Source organism: Cephus cinctus, unplaced genomic scaffold (assembly GCF_000341935.2).
Source record: "Cephus cinctus unplaced genomic scaffold, Ccin1 Ccin1_scaffold0727, whole genome shotgun sequence".
NCBI classification, from domain to species: Eukaryota; Metazoa; Arthropoda; class Insecta; order Hymenoptera; family Cephidae; genus Cephus; species Cephus cinctus.
The window spans coordinates 19,604-32,907 of record NW_014333343.1 but is presented as its reverse complement, the minus strand read 5'-3'; the positions used below and the strand labels follow the sequence as shown (position 1 = coordinate 32,907).

The 13,304-nt window shown below is 39.7% G+C and overlaps 2 protein-coding genes across 11 annotated transcripts in view; one reads left to right on the top strand and one right to left on the bottom strand.

Annotated features, from left to right (window-relative positions):
* Window positions 1–7,198, top strand: part of LOC107270320 (nesprin-1) — an 89,019-nt gene extending 81,821 nt beyond the window's left edge. For 7 of the 9 annotated variants that reach the window (XM_015745234.2, XM_015745228.2, XM_015745227.2 and 4 more), the window contains 7 exons: window positions 575–3,307; window positions 3,384–3,568; window positions 3,730–3,768; window positions 3,923–4,429; window positions 4,507–4,750; window positions 5,192–5,247; window positions 5,416–7,198. In XM_015745234.2, the coding sequence (XP_015600720.1) occupies window positions 575–3,307; window positions 3,384–3,568; window positions 3,730–3,768; window positions 3,923–4,429; window positions 4,507–4,750; window positions 5,192–5,247; window positions 5,416–5,635 (3,984 nt within the window). In that variant the 3' untranslated portion in view covers window positions 5,636–7,198. The remainder of the gene's footprint in view (window positions 1–574; window positions 3,308–3,383; window positions 3,569–3,729; window positions 3,769–3,922; window positions 4,430–4,506; window positions 4,751–5,191; window positions 5,248–5,415) is intronic. The other 2 variants (XM_015745238.2, XM_015745229.2) reach the window with 1 other exon arrangement.
* A 103-nt stretch (window positions 7,199–7,301) lies between these two features.
* Window positions 7,302–11,549, bottom strand: LOC107270324 (protein HIRA homolog). 2 transcript variants are annotated; one of them, XM_015745245.2, is made up of 11 exons: window positions 11,210–11,544; window positions 11,073–11,135; window positions 10,884–10,994; window positions 10,201–10,799; window positions 9,689–9,970; window positions 9,352–9,617; window positions 8,732–9,278; window positions 8,432–8,621; window positions 8,063–8,347; window positions 7,885–7,979; window positions 7,302–7,817 (listed from the first exon to the last, which is right to left on the bottom strand). In XM_015745245.2, exons 1-11 carry the CDS (start codon window positions 11,244–11,246, stop codon window positions 7,701–7,703), a joined length of 2,592 nt encoding a protein of 863 aa, XP_015600731.1. In that variant the 5' UTR covers window positions 11,247–11,544; the 3' UTR covers window positions 7,302–7,700. The 2 variants fall into 2 exon arrangements, 1 of the variants encoding a protein (XP_015600731.1); XR_001538304.2 differs by lacking the exon at window positions 8,432–8,621 and having other exon boundaries at window positions 11,210–11,549.
* Window positions 11,550–13,304: the final 1,755 nt, after the last annotated feature.

Genomic DNA, 13,304 nt, shown 5'->3' with positions numbered 1-13,304 from the left:
TTAATTGTAGTTTCGAAACAATTTGTTATGTCAAGGTCGAAGGTCTCGCCGAGTAGCAATTACATCAGTCACGAAATCCGCAACAGCTGAATGGCTCGCCAGGCTCGCGTACTTGGGTAAACTTTCGAAGTCGAGGGGCCCGATGGAAGGATGCCGAGAAGGAGAACGAGGATGCGATAGATGCGGAAGTGAGAACAAGGGAAGGGAAACCTAGGGAATTTCAAATAGAATTTACGAGTATTGCTGGAGGCGTTACGTATGGCATTGCTGGGTGTACTGATTGTAGATAGTACCACGATTAGGCTCATAATTGATTGCAGCTTATCGAGGCATTTCAGATCGCCATTTAAAATTCGCTTAATGTACACTCCTCGAGAAAGGAATTAACCATTCTTGAGATTCCAATCTAAATATTACCTTATACTCGATGTATTGTATAAGCACTTAAAATGTTAAGTACAATTTCATTTTATCATACGATATAAATATAATATCTTGTATAAATTAGTATTATCAAACTTCGTAGTAGTTTAGTTTACACTTTTTGACTATTGTTTTCTATTGTATCTTACAGAGTATCGCTGCGGTTGGACAGGGCGAGTCTAAGGAGCAATTAAAACTCTTGCGAAATCATCTACTCGCGTTAACCAGGACGGAACCGCAACTTCAGTCCATCAAGGATCGTCCTTTGGAGACATCTCAAGATCCATCCGTAGTGGAAGTACTTCAGTTATGGCAAAAAGTCTTCAGGGAAACTTTTCAGCAGTATCACAGATTATCAGCACGCTTAGTCAGGTCGCAGGATGTTGCAGCTGCACTTCGTTTATGGCAGGAGTATCTTGCTCATGTCCAGGAGTTCCTTTCCAGTGGGGTACCAGGCGATTATAGCGGTCTTGCCGAGCACAGACATCTTTGTGAAGTTCACAAAAACCTCTTGACTGATCAACAGAATCTCATTCTAACAGTCAGAGCTGAGGAAGGTCGAGACCTTTCTGTAACAGAGCAATTTAATGCGTTAACGAATCTTCACAATGAGACCCTGGCAAAGATCATGGAAAGACATGCAGCAGTTAGGGACAGATTGTCATCATGGGATAAGTACAGACTAGACCAGAGCAAACTTCTGGCCTGGCTGAAGGACACTGAACGAGAGAGAAGCAGATTGCAACTCAGATTCATACATTTGCGAAGATTAGATAAGGTCCTTCAGAGGATTCAGGCTCTTCTTGATAAACTACCCAGTGGTGAAGCTCAGGCGGAATCCTTGTTGACTCTACAGGAATCTCTTCTGATTGAATGTGACGAGGCACTTGCAGTCTCCATACGTATGGAATATGCAGCCAATATTCAACGCATTGCTAATCTACGTGCAAGTCTTGAAACATGGAAGGACTTTATTCTAAGGATACGTGGACTAAACGAACGACACGTGGAACAAACTGCCAAAATAGCGGATACCTTCCAGGATGTCAGTCAGATACTGAGCACTGCCTTCCATGCGACACCTGGAAGCCTTGCACAGACACGACAACAGTTGGACTCCCTTCAGCAGTTGAGAGCTAGATTGATTGATGCTTCTACGCAGCTCGAGGCTACTGGTGTTACCACAGAACAACTAAGAGAATGTCTCAGCCCATCGGATATGAAGGCATTGAATCAACACAGTGCTCTTCTTTGGCAACGACATGGTGATCTGGAACACCAATTGGCTCTCCTCGCTTATAAATTGGGTGAGCGCTGTGGACTTCATGGTCGTTGGGAGAATAGACGTAATCGATTAATTGTTTGGATGGACGATGCTGAGGCTAGAATTAATAATTGCGACACGATGGCTCTGGATGAACCCGAGGAAGCACTCAAACGATTGGAAAGTGAGTTGCAGGCTGAAATGGCTTTGAAACAAAGAGAATTAGAATGGCTGCAGAATACCGGTCAGAATCTGATAGACGTGGCGGATGAACCTGAAAAAGAGAAGCTACAACAATCTTTGGATGAAGTAAACGAAAGATGGAGCCGGTTACTAAATATGGGTAAGGCTAGAGCTAATAAAGTAGTTGATCTCATGCAGACTATGAACACCCTTGAGATCAGAATAGCTGAGATAAGAGCGTGGCTAACCGGAGTAGAAGCACAATTGGCGGAACCGTTCATCATAGAAAAAGGAAATCAAAGTTCTATTGATAAAAAACTTCAAGACCACGAATGTCTTCAGAAGACTATTGAGTCTGAGAGTGGTAACATTGGTGAGGTGCTGAACCTTTGTGAAATACTTTTGAGTGATTGTGACGCTTGGAAAACGTCATTCAATACGGATGGCATTAAATCCGGAATGGAGGGATTGGAGCGTCGATGGAAGACAACTTGTGTAAAATCAGCAGAGCGCAAACGAAAAATCATGGTGGCGTGGAAGTTGCTGCAGGAACTTGAGAAAATAAAAAACGAGCAGGAATCCTGGTTGGTGCAAACAGAAGAGAGATTAAAATTCTTAGAGAGTAATCTTGATGAGTCATCAAAAGATGAATCTCAGAAGGCTTTGGAGAAGATAAAAGAATTGTTGGATGACATAGAGGCGCGTGATTTTGCCTTACAAATATTCGAGCAAAGTTACAGTCGCTTAGCGAAAGGAGGCTTGGAACCTGAGAACTTAAAATCACTCACAGCTGATATACGAAAAGTAATTGACAGATGGAATGCCCTTAAATCCAGAGCCAATAATATACTCTTTGCACTTCAAAGAGATCAGAAGACATACCGGAGGTTTATATCAGCTCATGGTGCAGCTGTGGTAGGCTTAACCCAGGTTGACGTATCTCTAACTAAACTTCAACATCTCGCGACACCTGAGCAGAAAGCTTCACCGCGAAAAAGGCTGCAACAACTGGCAGAAATTGAAAAGGAATTAGTAACTCAGAGTACCATTCTTGAAGCAGCGGATAAGTTGGCTCTTCGTGTAATGCAAGAGAGTCATCCAGATGATGTAGACGCAATTCAGGAACTAGTGGATGAGTATCAAAAACTATGGGAAGATATAAAGACTCGGGTTGCGAATCTACGTACCCAGATGGAAGCACAGGAGAGAACCGAAGTTGATGAAGCTGTTCAGGTTGAAACACTGAAATTCGAACAGGACACTGCTGTACAGGTGGACACTCTTCCGAGAATAATCAGGATGACATCACGAGATGCGTATTTAATGGAATTGGAAGCTGCACTTCGAGAATGTCGAGGTGCTCTTGATACTCTCGAAAATGCTATTACTCCAGATCCTTCACCTGGTCCAGGACTTAATACAGCAGCCAAGACAATTGTAAATATTTAATTAATAAACAAATACAATTTTATGAGAATTACTGTTCTCTAAACATATAAATTGTAACTTCCAGGCCAAGTTAATTGGAAGTTGTCAATCCACGGTGGAGCTAGTCAGGCATTTACATGGTCTTCTAATCGGAGATGGAAAGCTCAGCGAGGAGGCTGCTAAAGGTGCTGAAGTAACTGCTCTTTCTGCACGATACGAGGCTTTGTTAGTACGAGCTCGTGCTCGAGAACAGCAAATCCGGGAACTGAGGTAAAGCTTCTTAAGAAGCATAATATAGTATGTTATAGAAATAATATATTTATAATCTGGTTATGGTAACTATACGATTAATATTACGATTAACATTACCAATGCTTCATAACACTATCGGTTTTTGCTTTTATTAACTCTTCTCCGATCTTCATCTGCAGGTTACCTCTTGCAGACGCTTATTCTTTCCCATGCGAACAGTAAGTTTCTCTCTATCTCTTTCTTCATCATTGTATACTAACATATACTGACGCTTTTTGCAAAGGAAATTAGTTTTCTGAAAATTAATCTAATCCTTTAAATTAAGATATCATTGACTACTAAATGCTACATTTTAAATCTGTACTTAAATAGCGATGGTGGAAGACTGACATGCCCGTTGTGTTCCCGTCGAAATTGGGCTCAACTGGACAATGATCTCTGGCGATTAGAAAAATGGCTGGAGCTTGCTGAAGGTACTCAGAGCGAACAACATGTCCCACCGAATGATATTGAACAACTGGAGGATGTAATACAAGATCATCGGGAGTTCCTTCTGAACCTAGACAGTCACAAGAGTATTGTTGTCAGTCTTAATATAGTCGGTACTCATTTGGCTGATCATACTGAAGACACGGATCGTGCTGATGAACTACGTGACAGATTAGCCACAGCTAATACAAGATGGGATAAAGTTTGTCAAGCAGCAGCCAAATGGCAGACTTCACTTCAACTTGCTCTAATGGGAAATCAACAATTTCATCGTATCATAGAGGAATTGTTAGCCTGGCTGGCACGAACTGAAATTTCAATCAGAGCTAGTGAACCTATTGACTTGACAGAAGACACTAACATTATTCAAACAAAATACAATAAATTCAGGTAAACAAATTTGGAATATCTGATGATCATGTATTGGATTATATGTATACTCATTGGGGTTCTTCTCGCATTTTCAGAGAGCTACGCAGTGACCTGGAGCGATGTGAACCTCGTGTCCTGTCCCTTCAGGAATCTGCCAATCACTTGTTAGAGGAACATGGCGAGACACGAGAGCGACTTCAAGAACTGAGATTAAGATTGCAATCGTTACGTAGGCTTACTGGTATTTATGCAATTAAGTTGGGTGCTGTGCTTGGATTGGATCCACAGGATGTTGGTCTTGCAGCTACGACTTCGTCTCTTGCTTCTCTATCTCGTGATGTAAGCATTATTATTATCTACAAATCAATCGATTGCTTATTATAAGGTCCCATTACTTGAATCAGCTTTGCAAGTGATTAAAGGCAATATAACTACAAAGTTGTTAGAACACATGAAGCCATTGCTTTCGATTGAAAAAATTTTGTTACGAAGTAGTGTGACAACAGGAGGAATAATTGCTTTCAGGTCACAGGGGAGATAAATGAACAGTCCTTTCGTATTTACATTTGTGATATTACTGTAGGTTATTGCACAATTAGTAGAACCACATGGTTTCGGTATCTCGAAATCTTAGTCGAATGAATTTCCAGTGACAGGAGACGATATACTAAATAATTTCTCTACCTCTCACTGGAATTTCATTTTAAATGTAATTGCTGTAGATACCTCTCACTTGCACAGTACCTTATTGTTTGTGTTTTCTCTTTTGTTAAATTGTAGCTGCTCGACGATGCTGCCTCTGGAAGTGCTCAACCCCACGACACAGATGCCACAGAGTATGTTTTCACTTACCCTGTATAATCCAAATGATTAATATGCAACTTATTATATATAATAGACCAAATTTCTTAATCCATTTCTATAAACAATACACTCACCTGAAAGATTTGGTCAACTATAATAAGAAATATTTAATCATATGACATCGTGTATAAATGTTTCAGTGGTGACGAAAGAGATCGGACGGTGTTGGTGCGAGGATATCGATTCTTGGGAAGAGTTTTACGTGCTTCTCTACCTATCCAAGCACTGATGCTGTTACTGCTCGGTGTTGCTTCGTTAGTTCCCTCAGCAGAAGAAGATTACAGTTGCATGCTCTCTAACAATCTTGCAAGGAGTTTTACTCCAGTAGTCGACTATTCTAATGGACCCCCGCCATTGTAACAGTAATGGTGAACAAATGACTTCCTTTGCAATGCCAGTTCGTATAATTTTAATTAAACAAACAACAGAAACGGAACAATAGCGAAACAATCCTTTTAAAAAGACTCTTATATCTTAATGAACAGACAGAATTTATATTCCCCAAGGAAAGTAAGATATTGACGTATTGTCTCAACAATTTCTTCGTAATATTATAATAGTCTTCGCAATTCCAAGTCACTTTATAAATGTATGCCGATCAACTTGACTAATTACTATCAGGGATTGTTTAGCCGATCGTACCATTTCTTTTTTCAAAAACAAGTGTTACAACAATTGTCTAGATAGAGTACGTAGTAATTTTACACGAAGAATTTGTACATAAGTAATGTAATGGACCAATACGGTTGGAAAGAAAAGCGTAACGATTAGCGATGGCATTCTTAATTTATTAAATTTTGTTTTTCTTTTGTACATTGTAATCACCGTGCAATATCACAATGCATACAGCATTCTTGAGAGCGGAATCTTAACGAGGCGAGAGATCATAAATTGATACTTCATAACATGACGCATTATATTCCTATTTCCAATAATGAAGACAGAATGGTAAGTTCGGCTACCAAAATACACAGTGTGTGATTAAGAGACAAGGCTGACACACAGACTTTGATGGAACTGATTATTAAAAATGACTGAAAACAAATTATGATCGAGGATAATAACGTTTGAAAAATTGCAAAATCAAGATGAAAGTTTAATCCTCAGCTGCTATTTCTGTTACACTGCATTCGGTGTAAAGTTTGTCACCTCTTGGACGAGATTATGCTTTTCCAATAACAAAAAAAAAAGACAACTACTTCCTGGTGGAAAGCATAGAAGAGTCGTCTGATAGTGTAAAAAACAAATTCAACCTTGATATACCGACATATTACTTATATGCATTATTGTAAGCGTTAATCCCATTACGCATGTATTCCTACTGTACGCAAACATTCATACTAGAGGGGAACAAAGGATACTCGTCTAACTTTATTTTTTTAATTCTTTAGTTTATACAATAGCGTCCTTTTGAATTCTACTGTGGGGAGTGGAACACCCATAGTTGGATTCAGAATTTCGCAGATAGATTCAATGGTGCTATTCCAATTGCAGTCGACTCTAATGAGAGAGTTTACAAATAATTACGTCGCGATCACTTATCGTTGCAAAGTCAAATATTGTAGATATTTTAATTTCTACTTACGACTATGTACAACTACGTACGAATCGCCTGATGGTTTCTTAAACGATGTTGCTGTCCGCCGAGAATACAATGAAAATGAAATATTGTTTTGAAACACGAAATACGAAGAGGTGAAACGAAATTATAGGAATGAAAAAAAAACTAAAACGCACAGATTAACAAAAGTTAATTCGTTGCGTGCGAATACTTACCGGGCATATACCCACAACTAGTTACGCTTTCTAATTTACAAATTTTTTGCTTATTGCACATTGAGCTTTGTTATGTATTTTTATAAAGAAAGAGCTTATAAGGTGGTGTATATCTATCGATATTATAATATATTGCAATGAACACAATTAAATACAATGCAGTTATTAAAAGTCTCATTTCCATACTTCCAAATCCGCATTCTCTTCTTACCTTTAAAATACTTTAGTGGACATTAAAAAAAAATTATTGTTTCCAAGAATATTTCTTATATTTTCAAATAAACAAAACGATTTATAAATGATACATTTTATGTTGGATATCGGATTGCTGAGAATTATATACAGACCTTTTATTCCCATTTATATATTACTTTTTCAGAAATACTGTAGTTCTGGATTAGTACCAAATAATCGGCATTACGGAAAAACGGTGAAAATGTTATCAATCGAACTTTCAGATATTCGTGATTATTTCGCTATACTTTGTTGTTTTGAGAACTTAAAGCAAGAGGATTCATTAGTTTTCCTTTTAATAATAACTTCCTTATATATACCAAATCACGCTTGCACTTGAAGATTTTATATAAATGATGATTCATAATAATATACAATTCGCGCACATCCATTTATCTATACATATTTATAAATGTTACGACTCTGTGAAAGCCGTTAATTGCTCGGAATATTCAAGATATAATCTTTGCCATCGAAGATGTCCACCAATAACCCCAAGTACGTCTCCCAATAGTTTATGCTTCCGCATACCCTGATAACAATTGAAGAGATAGTAAAAAAAATATCAATCCATAAAGAAAAAATTTCTTTAAACTTACCAAGATCATAGGTTCCCAGGTACTTTTTGATACAGATCCATGACTCGGTCCCATAAGATCATCCAGGATCAGTCTTAATCGTTCCTCCAAGCCATCTACCAGTGAAACACGCAGTTCCTCAATAAGATACAATTTTTTCCAGGACACAAAACATAACAAGTTCATAAAATAAGCATACCTTGCGTTAGCAAAAACGACACTAGGGCCATCAGCCAGTGGACGTATTCTTGAGAGCTTCCAAGAGCTTTGGAAGCAAGTAACTGTTGTTCCAAATAGGAAACTATACTTGAAGAATTATTCGGCAGTCTCGGATTGGGCAGGCTACTTCCTGCAGTTCTGTGTAAGGCTTCCTGCAACGAGGATAGAGGTCCACGAGGTGCACTACTTCCGGCAGTCGTGGAAGCTGCTTGAGAAGACCATCGCCAAACAGGATCCTGATTGTCACCAATGAGTACCCAAGTACCTGAAAACATTATGATTAAGATCCATTATAATTAAACACGTTGATAAAAATTCAAAGCTATGTGACAACTCATTGACGTCTTACCCATTTCCTTGTGATATATGTATGCCCGTGCATTCGTGAAAGCTAAGTGTGGCATTCCGTTATAAAGTGTACAGGATACTAGGGACGTTCCTGGCGCTGCAAGATGACTCGCAGAGGTGGAAACAATTAAACGACACGAGGTTCCTATTTCCCAAACTCGTACAGCACCACAACTTGAAATGACCATTACCTGGTGAGACAAGGACAAAGGATAGAAGAGGGTGCATGCACTGTTAAACGAGTATACTACCGAGATATGATTAGGTATTCTTATCTACAATTAAAATACTGAAGCCTCACCACATTCCCGACAGCGTGAAGCTTTGCCAAAGGTGCTGGAGGTGCTAGTGGAGGAGCTGGTCGTGACCCCTTGGCAGGATGAAATGTATGAATACTTCCATCTTCTAAACCCAAAACAATGACAGCTGGCGAAGCGGCCAGAGCCACAGCACTATATCCCAAGTACAGATCCCAAGTGGGTTCGGAATCGGTTCCACGAAACACTTGAAGATGAGCAAAGCCTCGCGAGTTCGTAACAGTTACGGCGTAGTGACCAGCTTGTTGAGATAGAGAACTCGATGGTTTTAATGAAGGAAGTACCAGATGATTTCTTTCGGACACGAACTTTGGTTTTTTATTCTGTGAGGAGTGATGTAGCTTAGGTGTCGTTTGTTCTCGTCGCTTTAATGTAAGCGCCGGTGTTGGTGTTCCTTGAAGGGATGAATTTACTGCAGAACTGACATTTGGAGTAACGACATCGTCCCGTTTTTCTACGACGATCGTACTTTTGCTTTGTGACGTACTCGTGAATGTTGGCGGTCCTACACCCCCTCCTGTAGAAGTATCCCTGAAAATAAATTATGTTTTTTTATAGAAATCTTTAGGTTAATACTGTCGCCGGTGAATTAGTAGCTAGTTACATTGTATCAGGTGGCGGTGGTATGAACATAGGAGTAATGCGTCTTCTGCCATCTGAAGTCCTGGTCTCGATTTGCTTGTTAATAGGACCTTTGACTGGTGTATTAGATGTGGAGGATGGTGGCGGTATTGAATTTGGAATAGACTGGGCAACGGGTGGTAGCGTTGGAGGTGCTGGAAGTTTTAAATTGAGTAGTTCAGGTGCTTCTACAACCATACAACCACCCTGGACCAATGGTTTTCCATAGAGTCGTTCATGAAGAATACTCTGGAATTGTAACAACAGGTGATTTTAATCTATGAAAAATTTAGTAGGATGTTTGAACACAGTCGACTTACCTGTTCTGCAGGATCCAAGGGCTGGCCAAGTTCCTGCTGCGTGAATTCAATCATAGCCACTGTACCATCTTTTGAACAAGCAGCTAAACATAATCCACAGGGTGACCAGCTAGCATCCAGGACAGAATGCGTGAATAACTCGTGAATGACCACCAAGGGTCTTTTAAGCGAAGTCAGCCATACCGAGAGAGACCGATCACGCGATCCTATTGCAACACAACAATATTGTTGCGGCTTAGATGTACCTGGTTGTTTCTTTTGTAGAATGTTGCCATTGAATCTCTGAAACGTTTGAATGAGCAAGGTTTTTCGAACGTAAATATTCATGTGAATTCGCGAAAAGTGGTTCGCGATTCACAATCGTAATACCTAGCAAATTGCGTGGAATGCAAGTATGAAAAAGTCGGGCAATAGAAGTCCATGCAGCCATTATTATCCTGACCGCTGATTAAAAGGGAAACGTGCAGGTTACTAATAGCAGCGGTTAATTATTTTAGAAGAAGTTTGCGTACAACACATGTAACGGCTTTTCTATGTCCAACGAAATCCTTATCTTGCGTCCATCCATCCCTTTCGATGATCTGAGCTGTAGGTCCTCCACCGTTCATAGCATGAGCAGATACTAAATATTGTCCATCTGGGCTCCAGGAAAGTCGTAGAACATGAGTTGTACCTCCACATTCGTCGAAGGGTTCTGTTATTAATACTTCTTCTGCCCAGTCTGAAGTTCTCCATACTCTCAAGGTTTTGTCATCTGATTGCGAGGCTAGATACTTTCCCACAGGATCCCACGTGATCCCTTTCACAAGGCCTGTGTGTCCTTTGAGTACAGCCACAATTACTGGGAAATTTGAAGCATCCCAAATAATAACACTGTTATCAACTGAAGCTGAAGCAAGCCATGGACTGTGTGGAGCCCACGCAAGGTCCAAAATATCCCCTTCATGGGATCTTAAAGTGGAAATACAGCGCCATGTTTCAACACTAGCTTTTCCACCAAAAATGGAACTACCACCAGCACCTCCTACTAATCTCCATATCATAATCAACTTATCATCACCACCTGATGCCAAAAGGCCACTGGTGCTCCATCGAACACAATTCACACACGCTGTAAATATTAGCATACATTAATGATATATCAACCATTCTTGATTTCAATAGAGTTGTTCTACGATATAACCTATTTACTTACCAAGGTGGTTATCCAATTGACACAACATTTTTGGAATATTTTGATCTACTTCAGCAGTTTCATTGAATACCGGTTCCATGTTCCATATTACTACTCTACCGGAATCACCTCCTATAAACAAAAATAAACATAAAATATACAAAGTACCAATTATATTTTCAATCAAAAGGATAATACTAAACCACAAACCTTGCCCACCAGTAGCAAATCGTTTTCCATTAGGATGAATATCCACAGAAAATATTGGATAATCTGTACAAGAGAAAGAAATGCATACATTTTTTTAATAAAATAAAGAAATGCTTTATTAAAACATGAATACCTACCATCATGAGTAACCCAATTTGGTTTCACTAGCTTCATTTTTAATATATTTAATATGTTACGAAATACTTTAGTTATTCTATACCAATTGCGACAAGCCACATGACGGATATACAATCAAATACAGATCAAAAAGTCGAATAACATAGAGCAACACAAAACGACAATTTTTTGAACCCGGCGTCAATCGACCATCTATGAAACTATGAATACGAAAAAATAAAGATAAAGGTATAACGCATAGGTAGCAGAGATAAGTAGGGAGATGCACAACGCTACGATTTTCGGCGATACTAAAATCATGGCGCCAAATCATAGCGGCGAGTCCGGAAGTAGGACATTGTGATCAGAGATGAGTAGGGAGATTGCCAATGAGCCTGTTTTTGGTGAAGGCAATTTTTCTCTGGTTTCGGCGCGCCACCTTAGCGGAGGGCCCTCGAAGCAGTTCCACGTTTTTGATTGGTCGTGTATATATAGTAATACTACGCGTGATAATCTGGAGCTGTGTTTTGGCGCGTCGACGCGCCACCTGAACGAGACTCTCGAACTAGTTCCACGTTTTTGATTGGTCGAATGAATTCGTGAGTTCCTCGAGATCCGCGACTTTAAACCGGGTGAACACTCAAATAGGGAGACTTGAATCCACCCTTTCTTACTGCATATTACATAAACCGTAGTAATAAGGTAGTAAATTTTGCCGATGTTAATTCCCTTAATATCCATATGAAGCTTTGTAAATAATGGAGTGAGCAAATAAAACTTTAAACAAACCCTCGAACGTTATCAAAATTTTTTTTTTAATCAGACCATGCTGCGACCACGGCACATTAAAACAAAAAATGATATGGAGAAATGTATCTATGTTAGAAATGCAAAAGTGTTAAGCGTTAAGCGAATGAAAGGAGATTTTTTTCCATTGCTGTCAATTTTTCTCTTACATCTTCATGAGAGTCCGTATCACAACCAGAGATGAGTAGGGAGATTGCCAATGAGCCTGTTTTTGGTGAAGGCAATTTTTCTCTGGTTTCGGCGCGCCACCTTAGCGGAGGGCCCTCGAAGCAGTTCCACGTTTTTGATTGGTCGTGTATATATAGTAATACTACGCGTGATAATCTGGAGCTGTATTTTCGCGCGTCGACGCGCCACCTGAACTAGACTCTCGAACTAGTTCCAAGTTTTTGATTGGTCGAATGAATTTGTGTGTTCCTCGAGATCCACGATTTTAAACCGCCTCCGTCGACAATACGAATCCCGTCGTAGCCGAGCTAAACGGGAACACGGACGCGTAGCTTGGCGGGCAGAGGTTCTCCGCTACTCACCGCTGTTTCCCAAAGCAACCCTTAGAACGAGCCCGAGAACTATAAAACTACTCAACAACTATTGAAAAAGCCTATTGTTGAAATATTTTTACCAAATTTGAAAATTTCTAATACTAATGAAATGTCTCTGAGCAAAATTAAAGAATTAAACTGTTTGTACGTAGGCTGTAAATAGATAAGTATATGAATTAATTGAACTTTACTTATAGTCGTTTAAGAATAGCTATTAGTTATAAGTATAGCGAGGCTAGGAAGACGGAAGCAGTTTTGTGTTATTGACAATCAGTTTCGTAAGAAATTAATAACTGGTAGATTCTTCTGTATTGTACAGGCGTAGCTACCCGGGACTCCTAGGACATAAAGTCGACATAGATGTACATTAAAAAGGATTTTGGATCGAGCTGATGATCGCGTTTGAATTCTAGATCGACGTACCATTCAGCATTTTTAATTAATTGTTCAGTAGATGTTATTTCAGACATTAAAATAATTAATTAAATCGATAAAGTAAAATATTAACACTTAAAACTCTGAAATTATGGAAAAGCATATTTAGAAGTACTGGAAGTCGCTCAAAATTGTGTGCGCGCAAATTTTTCACGCAGGACTCGGCGAGCGGGAGCAGGCGGTGAGTGGGAGCAGGCGGATGGGTGGGAGCAGGCGGATGGGTGGGGGCGCTCGAGGCAGCGCCCGGACTCGGAGCGCTCATTCTTCCTCGAGCCGGTCTCCTATACTGGTCTCTTGGAAATACCCCTCATATTCATTTCCAACCTTCTTC

What these genes read in the sequence shown, in the direction of transcription:
- LOC107270324 (XM_015745245.2), bottom strand. Translation starts at nt 11,246, where the DNA reads ATGAAGCTAGTGAAACCAAATTGGGTTACTCATGATG. An exon ending in CATATATCACAAGGAAATGG is followed by an intron (nt 8,348 to 8,431) that starts GTAAGACGTCAA and finishes TAATGTTTTCAG; the next exon opens with GTACTTGGGTACTCATTGGT. An exon ending in CCTGGGAACCTATGATCTTG is followed by an intron (nt 7,818 to 7,884) that starts GTAAGTTTAAAG and finishes AATTGTTATCAG; the next exon opens with GGTATGCGGAAGCATAAACT.